Source organism: Brachyistius frenatus, unplaced genomic scaffold, assembly GCF_029030835.1.
Source record: "Brachyistius frenatus isolate BFR_SWC_R1_liver_20210118 unplaced genomic scaffold, ASM2903083v1 Contig_193, whole genome shotgun sequence".
Classification (NCBI taxonomy): domain Eukaryota; kingdom Metazoa; phylum Chordata; class Actinopteri; family Embiotocidae; genus Brachyistius; species Brachyistius frenatus.
In genome coordinates this window covers 143,852-168,336 of record NW_027210792.1, presented here as the reverse complement: position 1 = coordinate 168,336, position 24,485 = coordinate 143,852, and the positions used below count along the sequence as shown (strand labels likewise).

General features: G+C 41.4%; 3 protein-coding genes across 13 annotated transcripts in view; 1 reads left to right on the top strand and 2 right to left on the bottom strand.

Moving 5' to 3' along the window:
* ttll5 (tubulin tyrosine ligase-like family, member 5) overlaps nucleotides 1-1,898 on the bottom strand; it is a 45,814-nt gene extending 43,916 nt beyond the window's left edge. For all 4 annotated transcript variants that reach the window (XM_069718567.1, XM_069718568.1, XM_069718569.1 and 1 more), the window contains exon 1: nucleotides 1,813-1,898. In XM_069718567.1, the coding sequence (XP_069574668.1) occupies nucleotides 1,813-1,871 (59 nt within the window). In that variant the 5' untranslated portion in view covers nucleotides 1,872-1,898. The remainder of the gene's footprint in view (nucleotides 1-1,812) is intronic.
* erg28 (ergosterol biosynthesis 28 homolog) lies at nucleotides 1,670-4,640 on the top strand. Of its 5 annotated transcripts, none has more exons than XM_069718581.1 (5): nucleotides 1,670-1,687; nucleotides 3,141-3,295; nucleotides 3,693-3,783; nucleotides 3,866-3,984; nucleotides 4,122-4,640. In XM_069718581.1, the coding sequence occupies exons 2-5, from the start codon at nucleotides 3,163-3,165 to the stop codon at nucleotides 4,208-4,210; spliced, it is 432 nt and encodes a 143-aa protein (XP_069574682.1). In that variant the 5' UTR covers nucleotides 1,670-1,687; nucleotides 3,141-3,162; the 3' UTR covers nucleotides 4,211-4,640. The 5 variants fall into 5 exon arrangements, with proteins under 5 accessions (XP_069574682.1, XP_069574680.1, XP_069574683.1 ...); XM_069718579.1 differs by lacking the exon at nucleotides 1,670-1,687 and adding an exon at nucleotides 2,310-2,380; XM_069718582.1 differs by lacking the exon at nucleotides 1,670-1,687 and adding an exon at nucleotides 2,638-2,775.
* A 93-nt stretch (nucleotides 4,641-4,733) lies between these two features.
* On the bottom strand, nucleotides 4,734-24,445 carry flvcr2a (FLVCR choline and putative heme transporter 2a). Of its 4 annotated transcripts, XM_069718573.1 has the most exons (11): nucleotides 23,669-24,445; nucleotides 17,020-17,161; nucleotides 14,829-14,969; nucleotides 13,288-13,355; nucleotides 12,792-12,895; nucleotides 10,820-10,930; nucleotides 9,810-9,915; nucleotides 9,599-9,710; nucleotides 8,338-8,402; nucleotides 7,256-7,376; nucleotides 6,444-6,519 (listed from the first exon to the last, which is right to left on the bottom strand). In XM_069718573.1, the coding sequence occupies exons 1-10, from the start codon at nucleotides 24,227-24,229 to the stop codon at nucleotides 7,302-7,304; spliced, it is 1,485 nt and encodes a 494-aa protein (XP_069574674.1). In that variant the 5' UTR covers nucleotides 24,230-24,445; the 3' UTR covers nucleotides 6,444-6,519; nucleotides 7,256-7,301. The 4 variants fall into 4 exon arrangements, with proteins under 4 accessions (XP_069574673.1, XP_069574675.1, XP_069574676.1 ...); XM_069718572.1 differs by having other exon boundaries at nucleotides 4,734-7,376; XM_069718574.1 differs by lacking the exon at nucleotides 7,256-7,376 and having other exon boundaries at nucleotides 4,734-6,519.
* Nucleotides 24,446-24,485: the final 40 nt, after the last annotated feature.

Sequence of the window (24,485 nt, the reverse complement as noted above, 5' to 3'; positions counted from 1 at the left end):
ACATGTACACAGAATAAAAACAAAATCCCAGTAACAGTGTCATAGAAATTTACTTTGGGATGAATTTCACTGCCTAAAAACGTCATTCCAGGGTGATGCGTTCTGTATATGGGCAGCTTACACCGGGAATGTGTCCTGACATGGTGTTTATGTCAGTCGGACAGATAAAGGCAGAACCACACACAGTTTCACGAGGTGCTGGGCAATAACAAACCCACGTCCTGCGCTAACAAACACCTTCTCCGAGTACCAGACACAGCCCGCTTATCAGGGGGGTGGAAATAAGATAAGGGAGCACGATGATGGAGTAGGAGTCAATCAGGTATGACCTGCGGTGATAAAGAGGGGGGGGGGGGTCCAGGTATTTAAGCTCCTTGTTTATTACGAACATTAAGCGCCATCAAGAATACTGAGATACTACTCAACCTGTAGATATTGTGATATTTGCTGTGATATAAAGTACGATCTTTTAATTTACAGACATTTTTTCAAGATCTCGCTCTGACACGAACTGAATTCATGAAGATATTGAAATTAAAACAAACAAACTGAACATTACTCTCATCTGTCCACATTTGTTAAGCCTTAATGACATTTCCGTCCACTACACTACATGTGAGGTGTGACATTGTCAAGCAAAAAAAAGAGAGGAAAAAAAAAAAGAAAAGTTAAAGGCCCTCTGCTGTTGTCTTTCGCCATAATAAGTTTCCTACTGCACACATGGGTTTGTCTGAATGAGGGCATGTCATTGATTTGCCTGCAATGTTCCACTCTGCAGTCCGTTCAACGCTGTCTGACATCACAGTCAGTTAGTACGTAAGTTAGCACGCTATCGACTGCTCGGGATGAATGAAGAGGAAGGTCACGCTGCCCCGGTCACCTCGAGGTTAAACCCTCATTCTTAGCAATCCAACCTGATTTAGTGGATGAAGCCTGATGCAGCCGCAGCACTCGGGAAGGTATAACTAAGTATGGCTTAAGAGGGAATTATTTGGAAAAGCAAAGGCCAACTGGTGGATCTATGACCGAGGGCTCGATGCTCTCCTCTCTCATTCAAAACTTTTCATCAATTATGCAGAAGGAAAGACGCCCGAAGGTTTTTATTTCGTCTAAACGTATCTTGGTGTGAATTATTAAACAAAGCCCAGGAGATCTTCTGTAATCCTGCAAAGATTACATTACAAATACAATGAATAATGTCCAGATGTAAAAAAAAAAAACTACAACATTGGTTTTTAGTTCACCACGGTGGCATATTAATTATGTATTAAGAGGCAAATCTTGTGAAGCATGACACTTAAAGAAGGCCTGCAGGGACTGTGAGCAACATCCTACTCCGCTCCACAGTTCGTAACTCTGCGTTATAGTTATATAAAGAACAAAACATTAAGAAACAAGGATGTTTTGAAAGACAGAAAAAAATTAAATCTGCAACAAATATAATACAAGACAGGTTAATGAATCATGTAAACATATAATAAAACAACAGATATTAAATGGATGTGAATACTAAAAAAAAAAAAAAGATAAGAAAATGGCTTTTGTGATTGTCATGCTGGTGTCTGATAACAAAAACAAACCAGAGTTCATTAAAAGACACTGACGTCACTCTTCTCTCTGCATTTGAATGTGTTATCCAATGCACGCGCATGCGCAGAAGTGGAGGCAGATGGCACGATTCACGTCGGTGAGGAGACGATGTCCGGGCGTGTTTTCATGCCGCTGACCTTTTGACAGTCTTGTTTCTGGAGCAGATCGTAGCAACAGAGGAGCGTTTTTTTGTTGCGCGAACAGCTGTGAACTCGTACTTACTCCTGGTCGTCCTCGGAGGAGGACTCCGGGTCCTCTTTGTCCCGGGTAACGGCCGGCATCGCTACAGCGAGAGAGGGCGAGCTGCCCGGTGAAATCTCCCTGGGATCAAGCGACTAGGTTTCACCATGGCATCTGGCACCATGCGAGAGCAACAACAACAACAACAACAAAACAAAAACCGAGAGTCAGTGACGAGCTCGGGACTGTTTACAAACTGTAAACAAACAGTCAGCTGATGAAAGCATCGCGTGAAACAACAAGACTAAACGCAGGCGCCGCTCAGCTCGCGTTAGCTAAGTAGGACTGAGGTTATTGTTTGTATGCAAAGCCCAATTAAGTTTTTAGGTCTTTTATAACGACGAACATAAACACACCGGTTCCAAACTCGCCTGTTATTTCTATGGAGCCCCGCTAACAGCCAGCTAGCTGACTAGCTCGTATCGCCGGGGCCGAGTTGATCATCGCGGTTAATCTTCCTGGTAACTACAACAACTGAGTAGCAACAAAGCGAGGAGCATGCGCACTCGCTGGCAATACTTGGTCCACGTGACCAAATTTGAACCTATCGGTAAGGACAAGAGCTGTAACCGTCAAAAAAAAAAAAAAAACGGTCCAGAAAAGAGTTGTTAAATAGTGCGAGAGGATCATTTCTAACGTGTCTATTTAGATTCTGTAATGAACACGTTAAAATTAGACTACAATTGCAAATACAGCTCGATTTATGTTACTGGTACTGTTACTAAACAGGGTTATAAATCAAACCCGCTCCAGTCAGTGTCTCTATATGGGAGCAAAGTAAAAACATTTTGTGCGGATTTGACAAGTCAGGTCCGATACACTCTCGCTTCACATCTACTCTTTGTTCGTACAAGGTTCAGTTAACTCTGGTTTGCTTGATTCCTATTGGTTCGAGAAGGAAAATGGGCGGGACCTCGACGCTCGAACGGACCAATCGCGATAATGGTACGACTAAATGGAGTCATTTTTTTAAGCTCTCTTATTGGTTAACCCCGCGGGCGAACATTGAAGGATTTACCATCGGTAATATAACACAATACACAGCTGGCCTTAGTCCCACTTTATTGTTTTGCATGTAGTATTACATTATTTATTTATTTTTATCAGGTCGATAGACTCCTCCAGGTAAATGCATCTATACTGCAACAGGCTATTGCGACGTCAGCCCGCAATGTCATATTAGTTATGGATGATGAAAGATGGGTCTCCACGTCATGTTTTGGACAAGAGATTACGCAAAAGACATCTGTTAATAATATCGAGGTATTATTATATGATATTTTGTCCTTGACTTCTACCCTCTCCGGCAGGTGCGTCTCGCCCACAGACGAGATGAGTCGCTTTATGAACGTCCTGCGGAGCTGGTTGTTGATGGTGTCCGTCATCGCGATGGGAAACACCGTGCAGAGTTTCAGAGACCACAGCTTCCTGTCCGAGAAGCTGTACACGGGCACGCCAGGGTTTGGTGAGCAAAGTAGTAATCAATAACTTCAGTGAACAAGTCTTTTAAAAAAAAAAAAAAAAAATCAGAGCCCTACTCGATTTGCCAATTGTAAGTATAAAAACAACAAAAAATTATATGTTTTAAAAATATCACAAGGTAAATAAAACATTTTTGACACCTTAAATTCTCATTTACATAATGTGCTGCAGTTTCTTTAACACTGTCCAACACATACAGTTCACTGATTATTATTCCTTCGAACGGTTTAGCTCCAAATCTTGGCAGATAAAATACGTTAAAGCAGGTTTAACCCTCCTCAGATTTCTCACCAAAATCTCATTCTGAAAATAATGATGACTCTTATCATGATATTCCTTCGTTTTATTTATGAGGTGTCCGTTTCCTTCCATCTCCCCAGTGAACGGTCTCCAAGCTCGAACCTTTGGCATCTGGACGCTGCTGTCATCGATCATCCGCTGCGCGTGTGCCATTGATATCCAGAATCGAACGTGAGGCAGCTTCTCACTTCCTGCTCTTTGTTTCTGTTGGTTAGTCCACGTTAGTCACGTGCTCTTGTTCTGGCTGCTGCAGGCTCTATCACATCACCCTGTGGACGTTTGTGCTGGCGTTGGGACACTTTTTGTCTGAAGCCTTCATCTACAAAACTGCACCACTGACCATTGGCGTCATGGCACCTCTCATTGTGGCCAGTGAGTATAGACCGATACGAGGTTACATTACTAATCCTTACATAATCTAAATGTTTGGTTTTAACTGTGGACTTTCTTGTGAAACACATCACGATTGTTGAATTAAAAAAAAAATAAAAAACGATGTGTTTTTCCAGGTTTCTCCATCGTAGCGATGCTCATTGGGTTCCAGTGTCTTCCAGAGACGGAGGAGGAAGTCGGAGGGCGACAGAAGAAGCGTAACTGAATCCCGGTAGTTTGATCTTTCCTCCTTGTTGATTGAATCCACCGCCACCAGACACTTGTGGGCCGATCCTAGCGTGCTGCTTCTCGCCTTGAAGAACACCTCGTCCTGATGTTCATTTTCTGCTGTGACATTTCAAATCTGACTATTTTACATCAAGATCTTCGTTTTAACAGTTGACACTACAGTGATTACTGTGTGCAGGTTTATAAAAACCTCATTTTTAAATGAGTATTACGTGGAGGTTTCCTTTATATTCATGTTACACCTCAGTGTGTATCCACAGCTATAGTTTAATTTAAATTTAGTTTCAGTGTGTTGATGCTGGATGAAATGACATCAGAAATAATCCAGAGTAGATTTTTTTTTTCAGGCTCTTCAATCATTGTTTTATTTCCAAAGACAACTTGTCTATTCTTTTATTTTATTTTTTTTTTTTTTACAATAGATCAGATTCACCAAAGCTCTCCAATGACCCCACAGTGTAAAACTATGCTCTTCATCACCAACACATTTAGCAGCAGTTACTCTTGATGTTTGTTCTGTGCCGTGAAATCTTTGTACAACCTCTGAATTTATGCACAATTGCCTTCATATAAAACCTTTATAAAAAATAAAATATTTTTCATTTCGTGTTTCCCATAGCAGTAATAAGAAAATATGTATTTTTCAAATCTGTATATGATATTTTTGTTCTCTAAGATCATATTTGGTATAAAGGAGCTGTCTGTACGCAGTCTGTAACTAGTGCTCAAGTTGCAGACTGCAACCAACTGAACACAACTCACCTTTAAAGCGTGTATAATCTGTTTGGTTTGTCCCTTCTGGGACACTGTAGACATGGCAAAAGTTTACGAAAACAAGTATTCTTAGTTTTAGGTGATTAAACACTAATGAGGACATAATTATGAATATTATTTCCCTCTACATCTTACACTCTGAACCTTTAAATCAAATATTTGTATATTTCAAATGACGAATTCTGACATTTCAGGTGTGTGGAGTTTCTGTTACTGTTGGATACGTATTCAAACATGTGGAGGTTCCCCGACAAACAAATTCATAAGCTTTCATTACCTCCAAACATACAGTACATACCGGGACATTTCTATTAGAGCCCACTGATTTACATTTATAATGAATTGATTTTTTTTTTTCTTTTTACTTGATTTGTTTTGTCATTACTATAATGCAATAGAACATCCATTACCGTGTATAGTAGTCAAAAAAAAAATTATTGTCTGATTATTGTACATCATACAAAATGGCAAAAACACTGAGGGTGTAGAAAACTCATGACACTGTAAAATGCCACCAGGAGAATTAACTAGCACCTCTCACCATCACAAAACAATCCTACTGAAATGGGAAAATCACCAGACAACGAGCCACAATACATGACATGTTGTTGACGTATAATATAAGTTCTGGTTACACAGCAGAACTACATTTCTCAGTAACAAATTTACAAGGTAAAAGTATACATAAAAACACTTGTGTGTGCAAAATGACAAGGGTTGGATTTGCCTTCTGTCATGTTTTGTGCTTCGCTGACATTCTTTGTTGTTCCAGATATTAATCCTTAAAAGTCTGGTAGAGATCACTTACAGTAAAACAAGGACAAAACTGACCTTCTATAAAGTGTACTCAGATGCACAGCATCGATCATATTTAGCAGTATTTCGGAGGTACTCCTCCCATGTGATCCTGACCGCCGTGACAGGAAAACACGTCACAGTCCTTATTGTGCATTTAACATATTCTAAAAATCAGAACACACCCTTCAGCAATGTGAAGACTGAGATCTGTTACACACATCATTGGTCCAATATTAGGAAACACTCAAATATTTCTCATTAAATTCATAAAACACTATTAAAACTAGTCAAGAGAGGGGCGGTGAAAGTTAAAACTGATGTCGGTTAACGACATTATGTTGGACTCACCGAGGTGACAGGTTGCATTGCACTGATAAAAAATAAATTCCTTTATCGGAAAATATATAATGTTTTGGTTTTTTTGTCTAGAAAAGTAAAATCCTTCCAAGTGAATTCCCTGTGTGCGCGAGTTAAGTTGCACTTGGGATAGGAGTGTCAGTTTGTGCAGCTCTGAGTTGATACAGCACGTCGCATGTGCAGCAGGTCTGTTGGTTCGTCCTCCACAAAGCTTCAAAGAGGGCAGCTCAGTTTGGTTCAGTCACAATGTACTCACTCTTCACAGCAGCTTTTTACACATTGTTGCATGTATTCCTATAACTTCTCCTCTTTTTGGATTGCAGATGGAGACACGCCTCCTTCCAGATCAGGTGTTATCTTTGTGTGAAGGACAAGGACACGTTATTATAATGCAACAAATGAGTGAAGGTTTTAAAATCAAAAGAGACAAATTCTCAAGTAGTCACAGCATTCAGGAAGGCAACAGAACATAAACCAGAATTATTCTAGTCAATATTAAACATCTCAAAACCAAATTCCTGTAATCCATTAACTGTTACGTCATCATCAAAACCTATTTGTTTGTCAGTTCATCGTGAGATTTTATTTGAAATAGTTAAAAAAAAACACAACAACAAAAAAACATTTCCTTTAAAAATGAAAAAAAGAAATCTGTTTTCTTAAAGATTAATTTCATCGTCTTAGTGAGTTCTCGAGGAGGAAAACACAGGATAAAGGTTTGATTCCCGAGTAACAATAATTCAGTTTAAATCATTTAACAGCCGAATGTGCAGTGTAGTAGAATAGACTGTAGTTCAGAAGAAATAACACATTTGTATTTTTCATGCAAAACACACAAATATGTGTGTGAAGAATTAATTAAACTTTTTTTTTTTTTTTTTTTTTTTGCATATTCAAACACAATGTGGGTCGTAACAGTTTTTTTCACTGGCATTTTTTCTTATTGAAGATCTGCAGTGTGTGTGTGTGTGTGTGTGTGTGTGTGTGTGTGTGTGTGTGTGTGTGTGTGTGTGTGTGTGTGTGTGTGTGTGTGTGTGTTTGAGTTGCGGGTAGTAGGACTGCAGTTGAAGCTCCAGAGAGTGTGTGTCCCTACCTTGGCAGGTGTGTGTTTTGCTTTTAGTGAGCTTGTGGGGTTTATGTCAAAACTGCCATTGCCGGGTGCGACTGCACGCTGTGGCCCCGTAGTCCAGCACCGACGACACGGAGCCTGTAGGCTGGAATGATAGCTTGGGTGTCACACCTCTGAGGGTCACCCCATCCTCCAATGATTTTTTTTTTTTTTATATTACAACCGCCACCAGGACCTCCAGAAACACCTGCACACCTAACGAGCCCGTCCACCAGCCCAGTAGGCACACTATATTATACGAATTATTTATTCATCTATTTTTATGTTTCGTCTTTTCATTTCTAACAATTTAACAGAACTGCCTCATTAATAAAACATGAAAAGTAGTGGCGATATATTGTTATTTACGTTTTGTTGGTGTGCAGGATTACTGGTGTGTTTAGCTGCTTTTTTTGTTGTTGTTAGAAATTGAATATTATGAAAAGAAAAAGGATGAGGAAAGCCAGCAAAAGAGGTCCCGAGCTTATTTTAAACAAGGCAACAGTGGAGCTGCAGAGCACACATGATGTGAGGGAATATTTTGTTTGAAATTGCATTCATTAGCAAAAATTCAAAGGTCATTTTGAGCAGCTGGTTGCTTCTGAGTTTTGTCTCGTGTGCCAGTTAATTTGTTCTACTTAAAGTCAAGCAGCTGATCGAAATGATGCTTTTGCCGTTACCAGCTACGTATCTGTAAATTGTGGCTTGTCGTGTCTTATTGTCTCATAAATACAGGGATTTACAAATCTGAAAAAAAAAAAAGCCGTAGAGCATCTGTCTGACAGCTGTCAACTGCACCCAAATGAAAGTATAAATGAGCATAACTGGAATGAGGCTCTGAGAGCCAAAACATGAAAACATGCTGTTTGTTAGCGCGAGCTGGAGAGCTGTCAGACAAAGCAGAGTTGAGAGAAAGTTTCCACGAGCGCAGCAGAGCAGCTCCTGCATTCAATCAGCAGTATGAGCGACTGCAGGGAAGCAGAGAACCAGGCCGAGTGTGTTCAGACCAGAGCCGGGATGTGAGGATCCCACCTCCAACTTCATGTCACGCGCACAGATGTACTTACGCTCACTGCCTGCACCTCCGTCTGAACGTTGGCCTTCTGCCGTCGGAGGTCAGATTTGATGAATCCTAAAAATATGGAGCAGTTTAACAGAAGAGCTGGATTTAATTATGTCGGCAAGAAACACGGCGAAATACAAAAAGTGTGTTCATTCAGTAATCAACAGTAAATCAGAGGAAACAGCATGACGGACGTGATTGGCTCCTGTTGACGGCAACAACACTGAGGACTATTGAAAGCAGGTGTCTGGATTGTACAGACAGTTTCTCATTTTAACATCCAGAATTATGTCACAACTTTCTGATCTTTTAAATAAGTTAAGTCCCCATTTACATACATGGGTTTCATGCTTCAAGCAGTGGTTCGTGACCCAAACGTGGGCCACAAGGGCATTTTGAGAGGGTCACGGAGGTGTGTGTGTGTGTGTGTGTGTGTGTGTGTGTGTGTGTGTGTGTGTGTGTGTGTGTGTGTGTGTGTGTGTGTGTGTGTGTGTGTGTGTGTGTGTGTGTGTGTGTGTGTGTGTGAAAAGTTGGAGAATAAAGTTCAACTTTTACTTTGAAATCTCCAGAATTTCTGATGCTGCTCTTTTATTTTGAAGGACATACATTTCCAATGATGCAGCTGCCATTTACTGCCAGCGTTGTCATGACAATAACGACCAAAGCTAACATCATAAGTTTGCGCTCGGTCCGCCGTGTGGATTTAAGATTAGATAAATCTGCCTTTTAATTTAATTCAAGATAAGTTTGCCTTTCATTCCATATATCATTTAGTTCAGTGTGGTCATTAGGTTTTTAGTACCCACTTTAGTTTTATAACCCCTTTTTTTTGTTTATTTAATGTTATGAACAGGCATTACCGCAGTGTGTGCTTTACTGCACTGTTTTTTGTAGAAGAAACTTAAAAGGCTCCAGAATTGGGGTTGCAACTTCATGACTAAGTACAAATTTGGGTCCTGAGGCTAGAACCAGTGGAGAACTGTTGATGACACAAATATCAGAGAAACTACTTTCTGATAAGTATTTGACTGAACAGTCAAAATGAGGTAACCACTAAAATGTTGGGAGAGTTATGCCAGTTAATGCTAAAGGTGCATTCTTTAAAAATGAAAAATCCACCTTTATTATTTGACTTAACTGGGACACATTTAGCCACTAGGGGGCAACGTTAGCCTGCGTGTGTAACTTTAGGAATACAAACACTGAAGTCACAGCTGTGTTAAAATTCCCTTTAACGTCAAACAGAGGTGCAGTTCATACATTACCTGTCATTATTGTTCCTATGAGCAGAAAGATACACAGGAAGATGTTTCCAGCTAAAGTTCCCCATCTATCGATGATCTTCCCTTGACCAATGGTGAAAATGATTCCAAAGATCTGAAATGAGATTTTAAAAATCGATTACGAACCCAAACTCTTTCTGTGTTTAATTTTTCTTTGTTCAGCCACTGAGTTAATCATGTTCAGATTACTGACCTGAGCTGAACAGTTAAGCAGTCCAGATGAGGTTCCCTCTGATTCGGGGAAAGTGAGCTCTACTGCAAACTCAAAGCCCAGCGGTAGATATCCTGTCATGAAGAAGCTGCAGACAGAAACTGAAAGTCAAAATGAACGCGAAGACAAGAGTGTCTCATCTGTCACAGTTTATACCTCAATCATGTGATTAACTGAGAAAGTGCTCCGCAGCTGTGAAAGTAGGACGGGTGTATACTGCTGTATAATACACTCCGTCTGCAGTTCAGGAACGAAAACCTGACAAAAGAATTGCTATGGAAACCAGTTATGGGCATAAGCAGCTTACCATAAATAGATATAATTATGAGGAAAAAGATTGCGGACTGGGGAGTTGCTTTGGCAAAGAAGCACTCACACCATTTAAGATCCATGCAGAGAACATGAACTCCAAAGATCTCCATCAGACTGTCAGACTCTGTTAGCGAAACCTGAAGAGGTGTTAGGAGAGGGGCGTTTAAATGTGACAGATATGGTTCATCATCACCCCGGAGTTAGAATCAGTCTCAAGTCTGGGTGATCAGACACGTCACAATAAAACCTCCTCTTCAGGTAACCACTTTTCAAGGCAGTCGCATTGAACTCATACAATGAAACACCTTAAATGTATTCGTCAGGTATTACAAGCTGTCACGATTCCCATTTAACGACATCAGTGAATTCCCAGCAGTGAGGCACCGGTCATATTTAAACATGTGTACTTGTAATCATCAAAAATCCTGATATGAATGGATTATTATGTTGTAGAGTTTTATTCCATCATCCATCTCAAGATTTCAAGAATCCTCTTTATTGCTCTAAATTCAGAAAAGACTGGTCCACAGTGTGTTTGTGATAGAGAGATATCAGACATATCGTATGTTGCATGCCCGGTTAATTTTTACTCACATTTAACAGGTTGTTGAGGGATATTTTCAAACCCTGACTGTGATGTTTATGACAATGGTGGCCTCCATTCATTAATGGTTACCTACCCTAAGAGTCCAGCAGTGACAAACACCACCCACAGGTGACCCAGGTTGAGCGTGAAGGCGTAGACCACCATCCCGACCAGAGACAGGACGTACACAACCACGGTGGTCTGCCTGTGGAGACACGACACGCATATCAGCTGTACAGTGTAAAAAGGGCTGTGACATGACCAATAGTTTAATAAAAGGTTTTCTGTATACACACACATACATTTCTAAAAGCTATTTGGCTACCAAGGGGGGAAAGATTCCTGATTATGTGTGTTAATTACAAAAAACTGTTTTAATAGATTTGGCCGCCTGTAAGAACCTCGTTGAAATACTGGAGCAAAACACTTCTTTTAATGCAAGAAAATCAGGTGAAACTGGGATTGTTAAATGACCCGGGGACTCTTAGCAGACATCGTTCCCTGTGTATGCATCAAATGAATCAGACTGCATGTTATAACAGACCCTATGAACACCAACGCAAGCTATAATAAAGGGGTGTGCCTTCAAAATATCCGGGATGTTAAAAAAAAGCACGTCTGAAATATCCATCATTTCCCACGATACAACAATATTCCCGAGTCGCTGAAGACCTTTTTGTCACAACGCGGTCCATCTGCAAAAACAGGCTTACTGTGGTGAAGCTATCTCTGGCACAACCACGCGTAAAATATGCTGCAAAACATTTTTGTTAATATAGCGTAGTCCCTTGACTCTCTCCAACATCGGACAATGGGAGTGTGAGTGTCCACAACATAAATCTGGGCCTAACTGCTTTGACAGCTGAGCATCCTAATGGCATGTAAGGAATCTGAGGATTTCTTCTAATCATAATAGTTTTCATGACACATCAGTGAAGGCAAACATCTACCACTCACACACTGACAGCGAGCTGGTGAAAACACTGGTAAGCACTGAAGAAAGTATTTAATTGACTTGAGCCAATGAAAAACAAAAGCATCAATAGTTAGATATTGTAACTTTTGAGACTTTTATAACTATTATTATGTTTTCCATGTGCAATGCTGCGAGAAAAGGCCTGAGATTTGACCTGTGAGCAGAGTACATCCTGTCAGTTCAGATAAGCCGAGAGGGACATCACATATAAAACTCAGCTCCGCTGGATTCCTCCTCGCGCCTACTTGGACCAAAAGCTTTAATTCACTCGGACATCTCTGTGTGAACGGGCGACTCGAAGGGCATTCACGCAACCAGCCGATATTTTAAAGCACAGCTAACATTGTCAAGAACAAGACTTGGTGTTCTCACAGGAAAACTTAAAATGACGTCACAGCATTTGCTTTCAGAGGTGACGGGGAGTGGTTTCATTTCACTTGAAGCTCGCGTCTCTTTAGATGCCAACGTCACCCTACATTGATCCACATTTTGGATCCGGACTGAAATATCTTGAAATTTGTCGCAGGCATTCAGTCAACCCAAGACTTTAGTTTATAAACTGCAGAACGAACGACACTCGCATCAAAAATGGCGAGGACGGCCGTAGACTTGATTCTTCGGGGAACTTTCACACCTACATTGTTTGGTCCGTACCTCTGGGACTTTTCAGTTTGGTCCAAACCAAAATAGCAGGTGTGAAAGGTGCCACGGTCTGGACCAAAGGACCGGATCCAACTGAACAATGGTTCATTTTGTTTGCAGTGTAAAAATACTTTCTGGATGGCTTAGACTTTCAGAACGATCGTAGGAAATTGAGGCAATGTAACATCACTCGTTAAACAATAGAAGAAAGAAAAAGAAGAACTGGAAAAGAAGTCAAACTGAGCATCGGGAGAGGAGGGAAATTTGTCATGCAAAGTTCTTAAATGTGCTCGCAAAATTGTGATATGAAAGGAAATCAGATCAAATCTATACCACGTAACAAAAATATGAACCTTGGTTGGGACTTTATGGTGTGAAAGCGCTCTTGGTCTGAAGACAGCAGCAGTTTGATTTGAGGGAACACTGAAATATTCTAGGAATATCTTACTTGTAGGTTTTGGTCTTGTCCAGCCAAATGCCGCATATGAGGGACCCCGCCATGCCAGCGATGACAATGGTCAGACCAATTCTCCCAGCATTCACCTCTTCACCCTGAGAGGAGAAACGTTGGTATTTCTGGTTTCCATACAAATAAGACATCTGTGACATCCTGCAGGTATTTTTTTTCCTGCCGCTCTCAACCAAAACGGTCAGAGTACAAGACTCCTGCTATCTGTGTCAGGATCAGCTTTATAGTTCAGGGTCAAAGGAAGTCACACAAATGTCGCCACGCTGGGCCTGTTAGGTAGGTAGGTAGGTATATACTTTATTAATCCCCGATGGGAAAAAAACATTTTGACACTTTCTGTTGACACTGAGCATGTGGCAGGAGAAGGAAACAAAGACGGGGGAAAGTTTCACAGAAGGTGAAATGAAAAAACAAAATTGCTCGGAAAATAAAGAACAAAAGGGCGGTAACATGTTTTCCTAGCAAAAACACTCACAGGGTAGTGTTCGATGATCATCCGGTTCAGCAGAGTGGAAATAGCATAGAAGCAGCCGACGTTCAGCCCTGCAGACAACAAACAGAAAACAGTGTGCGTGTATTCTGAGACTATCTGTAGGACAAGGACAAGGACGGCGTCCTGATGGGACCTCCACCTAAAACCACTCCTGACAACCTCACACATCAAGTCCACAGCAGCCCTGAGACAGTCAGCACTTGGCTAAGAGAATTTAAACTTAACGCTGGAACACGTATCAACCAGCACCTCTTGGTGAAAAACGTTGTCGACACAAAAAGACATGAAAGTCAGATTGTTGTCACGTGTTCTGGACACATTCACAGAGTGTCTAATCTGAATGTGTTAACTATTACCTTGGCCATCGTGACCTTTGAGCAAAAAAATGTGACATCTCAAAAGACGGGTGAGTGTATTGGAAGTCCGTGTGTTAGGATGACACATCCTCATATCTGCACAGCAGCTGATTGGGACTGATATCTATTTAAAGGATTTTACATCTGTTTTACCTTTCACCTCAATAATGTAACAACATCCTCTCCTGGACAGGTAATAAAAAAATCAAATGTTGGGATGACGTTTGACAATAATTGAATAAACACAACACAGAACCATCTTATCAGACTTCCTCCTCACTAATCTGTATATGACCTACCAGGTCTTAAACCAAGTATTTTTGGATGGTTAGTAAAAGTGTGTAATTCTCCTCTCTTCTACTGATGAGAAAATCAATCAAAAACTATTCTCATAATTAATTAGAGAAGTATTTTATCAATAAAAATGTCAAACAGCTTCTTCTCAAACCGTTCCTACCAGGATGACCACAATAGTGTCTGTTAGGGAATACATTTTACTGAAACAGGTTTTTATTGTAAGCCAGGCTTATTTTACTTTGAGATGTCACGTAGACACGAGAGTTACAGAGAGGCTCAAACTCATGAAGGAGACCAAGACTTCAAAAATTTGATTGCCAGGATGAAGAACGTCCAAAGCAAGATGAAATTATTTTCTGGCTTACATTAGGAGTGCAGTGTCTTGGAGAAGCTGCGGGGTACTAGTTAACAGCTGACTGCTGTTTTTGTTTAAACAGCTGTCCTTTATTTTGTTCAAATTCGTTCTATCTATGTGTTTGTATGATGTCAAAATGTTAAAGTGAATTCAAATTTAAGGCCAGAAAGATATTTGCAGCTTCCAGCGTTGATGTTTGGACAAAACAAGCAACTCAAACACGTTATCTTGAACTAATTTAGATTTTTACATTACATACCTAAAATAATTATTCTGATAAGTAAAACAAATGTGTATGTTAATTAAAAGCCTCATTAGTTGCAGCCTGAGCTAAAGAGTAGAGAATAACTTCTAAATCTGTAAATAAAACATATAAACAATAAAATAAAATTCCAGACAGGGAGTCGTTCTACAAAACTGTCCTGTTCCACCAGTGTGTGGAAGTACAAACAAATGAAGACAGTAGGGGACAGTAAGGGACAGTAGGGGACGGTAGGGGACAGTAGGGGACCCACCATAGCTGACCACCAGGAGCATGAAGGGCTTGTTGCGCAGCAGCCTCAATATGGAGGCCATGTAGGAGTACTCATCAGGCTGCATGTTCCTGGCCTGAGCCTGGGCCTGTGTGGGAGGGATCTCTGGTCTCTCCTGAAACACTGCAAAACAAACACACACGATGTAAGACTCTTATTTTTAGGCTTTTCAGTAGGCTGGTCACGACGGTGTATCTTCTGCTCTCCTGTCAGCCAGTGGAGACGCAGACGGAGTTCAAAACCCTCTGTGATGCTGAAGGAAGAAGATCATGTGTGTGTGTGTGTGTGTGTGTGTGTGTGTGTGTGTGTGTGTGTGTGTGTGTGTGTGTGTGTGTGTGTGTGTGTGTGTGTGTGTGTGTGTGTGTGTGTGTGTGTGTGTGTGTGTGTGTGTGTGTGTGTGTGTGTGTAAGCCTGCACACATGCTTGTACATAACAGCAGGCCAGGGCTGACATGTCTCTGGAGATAAGATAAATCAAGTCTTCAAGAGGCCTGTACAATCACATGTGATGATGTCACCATGCACAGTTGCCAGCTAAATATCACCAGTGACTCACCAGCGTCACACTTGTTATAAATAAGCCAACAGCACAAGTTAATTATCAGCGCTTTAGCTTCGCTCTGATTTGACCTCGGTCGAATATTTTGTGTGCCTTTTTTTTCTATTTTTCTTCTGTTGTAATTGGTTGTCTCTAAATTTCAACAAGAGCAAATGTGTTCACACATTTATGTAAAAAAAACACACAAAAAAAACACAAAGTCAAGAGAGAAATAAAAGTTTGGAATCATGAGATTAAATAAGTGGCCATAAATATATTCCCATAGACGACACTTTTACAAGCAATGGGAATGAAATAGGAAATATGTTAGATATTAACACGTGGCTTTATGCATCCAGGGTCATCTGACCACAAGTAGACAGGTCTAATAAGCACGGCAGTTGACACCTGGTATTATTATGCATATACAGATGTGTCCCAAGTGACAACTTGTGATCAGATTTCAATTCCCAACTCTATATGCCAAATAAATATGCACATCATGTAAATATACAAGTTATTAGGCACAGGAACACAGAAACAGGAGGAGAGTAGTTGATCTCCTAGTGTAGTGTACTTCGAAACCACCAAAGATTTCCTCATATATTCTGTAAATAAACAAACAAGAGAATAACAACCGATCCCAAACAGCACTTATTTAACCAACAGAGTTTTGGCACTGGGTATGATTTAAAATGCAAAATGAAATACAGATTTTCTCTGTATGTGAGAGCCCCGCGGAGTGAAAGCTGGAACCACCAACCTTTTGCCCTCACACATGGTCAAAGCTCTGAGTTATCATCTCCGAGGAATATGTGGGACCCCCTCTCCACCATGTTCCTCTGATCTCACTGAGTTTTAGTCTTCAGAGGAAGTGAAAGAAAGATTTAACAGAGTTGGGGGTATTTCATTAAAACACTTCTAAGGCTCTCTGAGCTCCTGCTTGTATTTCACGTCATGTCTAAAGACATCTTATCAAAAGGTGGACAATTACAGCAATTACTGCAGCTGCTCATCTCGGGCACTGCGCTGCTGTGGAGTTTTTCGGTAGAAAGCACATCTCAGAGAGACTCAGCTTCCCAGCAGCGCCGGCTCAGGAGCCTGACAACCAGATACGAAGCTGTACCGTGAAGAAAGAGGGAACTGTATGTCAAAAAAATCCACTTTAATGTTGCAACAACAAAAAAATATCTAGAGAATAATTTTTTCTTCTCATCTCAGATAACATTGTAATGCTTCTAGAAATTGCAAATCAAATTGGCATTAGAGAGGTTTGTCTGTAACACTGGAAACCATAAACTGTCAAGATGACTCTGTCCTTTATGTATTTTTACAGCCATGTTTGTAGGAGTTATATGACATTGAAAGATTACGGCACGAGTGAGTGAAGAACCCCGACAGCTCTCACACACTTCCTCTGACGACGACTGGGGGGTTTTTAGTTATTCAAGTACTGTACTTAGGAAAATATTTGAGGTATTTGTACTTTGAGTATTTCCAATTTATGCAACTTTATACTTCTACTCCACTAAAATCTCAGAGGCAAATCTTTTACTTTTTACTTCACAACATGTCTGATAGTTTTAGTTACTAGTTACTTTTACCCTTCCTGTCCAGTCCAGTGTTGAAGACTTACCGATGATCACGATGACGAAGATGAAGGTCGCCACACCTGCACTGATGTAGAACATGATTCTGATGTGATACGCCAGCTCATTTATATCGTCCACATTAGGCACCAGGATGGGAGGGACCAGGAACCCAATGGCAATACCCATCTGTAGGGGAGAGGCAACAAATTAAAACCTGACTCTGTGCATTTAGGTGACGATAACACACACACACACACACACACACACACACACACACACACACACACACACACACACACACACACACACACACACACACACACACACACACACACACACACACATTAACAAGTACACAGGGGAACAAAGTGGTAACAGGTTGAAGTAAAGAATCGGAAAAGAAAAAGGGTGTTAAGGTTTTTAGAAAGGGTCAAGTATGCTGCCCTGCAAAAAAAAAAAAGATGCAGCAAAAGCGCCGGACTCATTTGACTGCTGGACGTCTGTGTGAGTGATGGTTTACCTGTTTTTGTGAAAACAGTAGCGGTGGTGTGACTACGTTAAAAAATATGTGAAATGGGGGAAAGGAATATTTTTGACATCGCTGTAGCTTTTTATTTAACAGTCAGACACACAAGTGGCGTCGAAATGAAAGTGAGTAACACAAGGAGTCATCGTTTCCTGGGAAATGTGCCTGGCATGAAGATGACGTGTGGAAAAAAAATCTGAAACACACATATACACACACACACACACACACCGCAACGGCAAAGACTGACAACAACTCTAGTGGATCTTGGACAACGGTGGTGGTGGTGGTGGTGGTGCTTATGAGGGGTGCTGGTGGTGATAGGAGAGGGCCGTAAGCATTAACTTACCTGGTAGCCACTGACAGCTTTAAAAGGATAATCACAAGAGCCTGTGAAGATCCTAAAAAGAATAACTAGAAAGTCATCTTTTCTTCATCCAGTCAGATATTTGAACTAAATAAAAGACATTGCGTCTCTATTTTTGTGCAGTTTTTTGATGTAGATGTAGATGAAGTAGAGCGAGCGTTGAAAAACTTGTCAAAAATATGCAAAACAAGCTTATTCTCTATTGGTTCAATTCAAGGATGGCCTCACTGATGAAGATACTTTTTGGCACACAAACTGTAGATCTGTTTGATCTTCAAAGCCTCACGGCCCTTTATGGAAATCCTACCTACTTTTTGTCAATGTGAACTATTTCTAAATGTCCGGGGGGATATGTAAACTACTCCGGTCGGAAAACTTGGAAATATCCTGTTTAGGGACCGATGCCAAAGGAATTAGGTCGTGGTGAGCAAGAAAACATCAACAACAATGTGTCCTTTTATTTCCAGCGGCAGGGGGCGGGACGAGAGCACAAAACAAGACCGTGCCTGACAATGACCGGTGTTTGGTGTTTGTCTCATAAAGATGAGAGAGGACATACTTCAAATGAAGAGAAAACAGTTAAAGAAACAGAGGTTAAAGAGCATCAGAGGGGTCAAATGTCTTTTTACAGTCTATGTTTATGTACAGTGTCAAAGATCATGGTGAGATCACAAACTAAACACACAAAGCATCCATAAATAGCTAAATGAGTAACAGGTGAAGTGTAGATCCACTTTTTCTATTGTCTTTTTCAGAAGGAATCATTCTGAGCTAAACTAAATTATGAAGGCAGAACTTTTCCCTTTTGGAAATACCTTTTTAAAACTGTCAGTCTGCTGCAAAACCTCGCAATCTGTCACCTCAGTAACAAACCAGCACTTTTAGATAAATGATTGGAAGATCTGAGGTCAAGGAGACATGAGCCGCAACATGCTGAGATCCTTTTTTGTGAGATGGAACGAAACTTTGTCATATCTGCCTTTCTACCTTCATCTTCCCTCCCGTCTAGAAGAGTGTGAATCACACACCTGTTGCCGGTGTACGCTGCGTGGTGAAGAAATTCAAAGAGGAGGAGAAGTGGAGTCCCATTAAAAAATGTAGGAGCTTGATTTGACTGACATCTTAAAATTGTCCAACTTCAATCACGTATTTCTGAAAATGTTCTTGTGTTTTCTGTTCAAACTGAGCTTGTTTGATCAAAGAATATCTGTCTCCTGGGTTCCTCATTGAAGAATAGATATTTTGAAAAATGCTAATACTAAAATGGTCACCGTTTCGAAAAAGTAAAAAAGAACTCATTGGGCATTAAGGAAAGAAACCAATGAGTGAATACTTTCATAACCGAGAAATTCAACCGGTTGCTCAACTTCTAATACATGAGAAATTCTAAGATAATTTACCAGAATTGAAACTAACCATGTAAACTTGAATTAGGTTTTCAGTTCTGCATCACTCCTCTTCAGATCTGTTTCGGTTTCTGAAGATGAAGGCGGTGACTTTGTGACTGACTTTGTTAACCCGACTGCCTTTAGGAAGAAGGATGGAAACAGAATTCCCAGCAGCCGAGAGACTCACTCACACGTCAAGATGACATAACATGTACCTGCCTGGCGTGTTAAAGACGTACTCTCTCACGCCACATTGGGATTGTCTTTACACCAACATGAGAAGTGCATGACACCATATGCCAAGAAGACATTTGCTTTTTCAGCCCAGGAGGTAAACGGAGACACACCTGGTTTCCCAGAACACCAATGGAGCAGGCCGTGGACACCTCCCGCTGCCCGAACCACAGGGACGCCAATCTGGACGGGATGCCCAGGACGTAAACCGTGGCCACCGAACACACAAACTGCCCGAAGAAGGTCACGGCGAACATGTCGGGGTCGGCCGTGCCGGTCCTGATCCAGGCCCCGATGCAGTTGAAGGCAGACCCGACCACCACCACGTCTCTGAGGCCCCGGTTGTCGAGCAGCCACATGACGGGCAGGATGAGAGGGATGTAGGTGAGGCAGTAGATCATGGAGAGCCAGTCGATGGCCAGGGAGTCGATGCCGTAGAAGCGCATGAAGATGTTGCTGATGATGCCGTACTGCAGCCACATGAAGGCGTTGCTCATGGAGTAGGCGCTGAAGACAAACAGCATCAGCCACCGCCGCTTGTACAACCTGGTCTCCATCAGGGGGAAGAGCTGCGCGGTGTCCACGCCTGAAGGCTCCGAGGTGTCGCTGCCGTCTCCCTCAAGCAGGTGGTGTTTGTATTCTCCAAAACTACCTCTCTCTTTCCTTGACGGGGAGAAATCATTGTCCCCGGCGTTGTCAAGGCTGTCCGTCCACTGGTGGGAGAATTCTTCCTGAGAACTCATGTTGCTCCCACTGAAACTCTTCCCGTTAGGCTTCTGTGGCACTTAACAGCTGGAGGGTAGAGCAAACATTTCTTCCCGTGTGTGCGCTCTCTTAACACCGTGGCAGTTTACCACTCCTCCTAACCAGCAGGTATGTCCTGATCAGGAACAAGCTCACCTGCTGAGCCCAAAGTGGAGATTACTACTTATTACTGCTGCTGATTTAGCAGAGGTGGATCGGAGGTGCAGTTTGAATATAATGAGCGGTGTTGGAAGGCTCCCAGGCGACAGTTTACATACCTGGCCGTGTCTGCCGGTGCCAGCGCTCGCTTGCCTGCTCCGGTGTTAAATACCTCTGGTCATGTGATAAAAGTATTTAGTGAGCTTTACTCCCCATTTTAAACTCCTCCTTCCAGGTTTGGTGGAAGCACAACATAATAGAAGATTTACTAGAAAGCCATGAGGAAGAAGACAAACTGGGAGAGCAAGTTGATTTTATAGCTACAGTTCAGCACAGGACACACAGATGTGTACAGAAGAGATAAAGTCCACTGAGGGTGATGCTCAACAATAACTGCAAGTTCATCAGAAAACCAACAAACTAAAGTGCAAACAAAGCCAAAAGGCTTTAAAACTATGTGTGGTTGCTTAATGAAGCATGTGTAGGTGTGAAAATACAGAGCTAAATCTGCAGCAACATACATTTATCATACCATCCCACCAATATATAGGAATAAATATTTAAACATTCAAATTGTATCTTGTATTACTACACTATAAAACAAGTTTCACAACCACTTCCAATTACAGCTTTCATGCTGTGGCCACAAAGTGCACCTTTGCACTCTAACACGAGGGGAAAATAACCCCCTGCTTGATGACCAGTTGTTAGAGTTGAGTGCTTCTGGTTCATAAATTGGATTTAATAATGCCCAATCACTGTATATTACATCATCTGTTTTAGGGCATAACAGTGCTGGCAAAGCTTAAGCCGGTTAGTTTAAGAAGTTGGTTGTACACACAGTGCAGTCAGAAAGTATTAACACAGTGACAGATTTTTGTTGTGTTGGCTCACACGGTGGTGGACCGGATTTTTAAAGGGCACAAAACACTGAGGTTCAGTTTTAATCTGAAGGTGTTTACATCCACGTCGCATGATTAGTGTATGAGCGGTGGCATTTTATATTTTAATTTGTTTGTTTGCTATTTTTGTGAAGACCACAAAAAGACCAGTTTGTGGCAGCTAATAGGGATCCAGATAAATAATTTTTTTTAAAGTGACTAATCAATTGAGATTAATTTGGAGCAAAAATAAAAATGTATTTTTTACTAATTAGCTAAACATAGCCTACATGTTTAATGGTTCCTGCTTCGCATATGTGAATATTTTCGGGGTTTTTTTAAATATGGTTTTCAAAACAAAGCCTGTATGACTGGATTACGTAATACCAATAAATAGCCAAATTAATAAATAATATATATATATATATATATATATATATGTTAATGAAAGGGATGACATTTTGTTATTTATTATATTTATGTATTATATACGTTTTTGTGACAGTCTTAAGCGGCTTGAACAGAGTGGAAATGTCCGCTGGAAGTGCTGCAGTGGCTCCGCCGTCTCCAGCCTCCAGCTGCACCACCTCTGTATGGAGCAAAGCCATGAATGGAAGGAGTGAAGGGAAGAGCAGGAGAGCTGAAACCTCAAAAAACTACAAAAAAAACATGATAGAGTTCAAAAGAGCCTTCAGTTTACAGTACCTGGAGCGGAGCAGCATGGACAGCCTACAAAATAAAACTACACTAAAGATGGCGAAGCCGGGCCAGACATTGATGACGTCATTTCCCACGGGGCTGCCTCCCTCCCAAAAATAAAGCTTAAGGAATATTTCACCCAAAATGATCATATGTGAATATGGCATCATTTTAGTGGCCAACACGGGAGACTCCAGACCTGTATGTCACTGCGTAAAATTATATTTGTGTTTGATTTGATGATTAAGGTCTGGATATGAAAAGGTTTGTGAAATGAATGAGTGGTCAAAAGTATTTAACTCAATCTGCTCATTTTGTTCTGCTACATTCAGCCTTTTCTTTTTTGTAGCTACATGAATAATTTTCCACTCAGATTTATATTGTGTCCCTTCATATAGAAGCGGATCCTCATCTACTTTAAGTTGAAATTAGCTCCACCTCAGCAAGTTTCAATAGTTAAAAATTCAATTTAAGATTTAAAATGTCATGTGAAAATGTAATATGAAATGAATATACCAGCGACAGTGACCATCTCTCCGCAGACGACGTATTATCTGAATACTTTAAGCACAGTTTGACTGTGAACTTTTACTTGTAATAGACTGCTTTGACATTTTTCTCTGGCTTCTTTTTTTGATGTTTGGAGGCTACTGCTTCCACCACTGAGGGGTGAACATGGCGATGATGCAATGCAATAAATCCACTCCAAACGCAGTGACCGAGATGCAAAATCCCTCAACCCTTTTTAACTCTTTCGAGGTAATCAGCCCCTGTAAATATGCAGATAAGCCTTTCCATGTCAGCACACATTCACTCACACGCATCTCAAGACGAGGTAGTGCCAGCTCAATCAACACTTCAGAGCAATTTTACCAGAATGTTTGATTGACACCTGTGTGCTCAGTCTCAGTTCACATGTTTTCAGAAACATCATTTACTGCACCAACCCAACCAAACACACACAGATAGATACACGGTAAATAGAGTCGTCACGGTAAATAGAGTCGTCAGAGATAAATGGGAGACAAAAGGTGTAGTGTGTGATGATAATGGGCTTCAGGATAGAGTTCGCTATAGTAATGGTACAACTCATGTATTGGGTATCCCACCACTCACACTTTAGTCAGAGGAATGACCGGAATGTTTTTGTCACTATTTCTTCCTTCAAGCATCCCTTTGGTCCCAAACTCTGGAATTTTAGATGTGTTTTCATGCAGGTGAGAAACATTACCTGATCATGATGAGGCGAGGTTGAATGGCCGGCTGGACAAAGCAAGAAACTGCACCAACAGAGACCACCACAAGCCCCGGCTTAAGTTCAAGTAATTTGCTTTTAGATATTTAGGTCATTCGTTTGAGAATTTGGTGAAATAATGTAATGCAACAAAGGGTCTTAAAAAAAAACAAAAAAAACATGTAGCTTTACAATATTAGTGCATACTGCACATACTGATAATTGTCTTCGATCAAATCCAAAACTTGGGGGTAGATTTAGCCTCGTTTCTAGGTCTCTAGACATGAGAGGTCAGCTGGGGCCAAAATGAAAATACTTGACTGCCAATCCAGCCATGGGTTTAGTTCATGCTGCTAATATCATTAAACATGTCAATAAAACATATTCTCTTGGATTTGTCAGGACAAACATCAAAATCAAACAGAATAGTCCTTTACTCTTTTAACGTGGCACCAACTCACCTGATTGCCAAAGACTCCAATGGAGCAGGCGGTGGAAACCTCATCTGCGCCGAACCAGACGGACGCCAGGCGGGCGGGCATCCCGAGGATGAAGACCTGGGACAGGGAACTTAAAAACTGCCCGAACATGGTCACCCCGAAGAGATCATGCCTGGCACTGGCCACCTTTATCCACGTCCCGGCGCAGTTCAGCACGTTGGCCAGCAGCGCTGTGACCCGCAGTCCTTTCTTGTCCAGGAGCCAGGTGACTGGGAAGATGAAGGGGATGTAGGCGAGCATGTAGATCATGGACAGCCAGTCGACAGCGAAGGCTTCCACGTTGTAGAACTTCATAATGACGTTGCTGATGATGCCGTATTGGATCCATTGGTACGCGTTGCTCAGAGAGTAGACGCTGAAGAGGAACACGATCACCCAGCGCTTCTTGTATAGATGTGTGGTGACCGCAGAGCCGCTGTCACCGTTTGGGATGCGGCTGCATTCAGTTTGTTCCGAGGCTTCTGTAGCTTTGGCTCCTACACGTGGATCATCATCCATGTTCTGTGCGCTCTTGTCCCCCATTTCCTGCTTCTATTTAAATGAGCGCACTTGGAGGAGGACAAAAACAAAAGTCCTCCACCGCAGCAGCAGTTTCCTCAAGATGCGTGCAAAAAAAAAATCAGCAGAGTATTTGGAATAAATTTACAGAAGTGATAGTGAAGAGAAAGATTGTATCACTCAGTCCACGTGACAAAAAGAAAAGGTTCACTTGTCAGGAGTGTTGGTTTCCTTTGCTCTTCCACCAGCAGAGATAACTTCACGCTGCTTCATTCCCGAG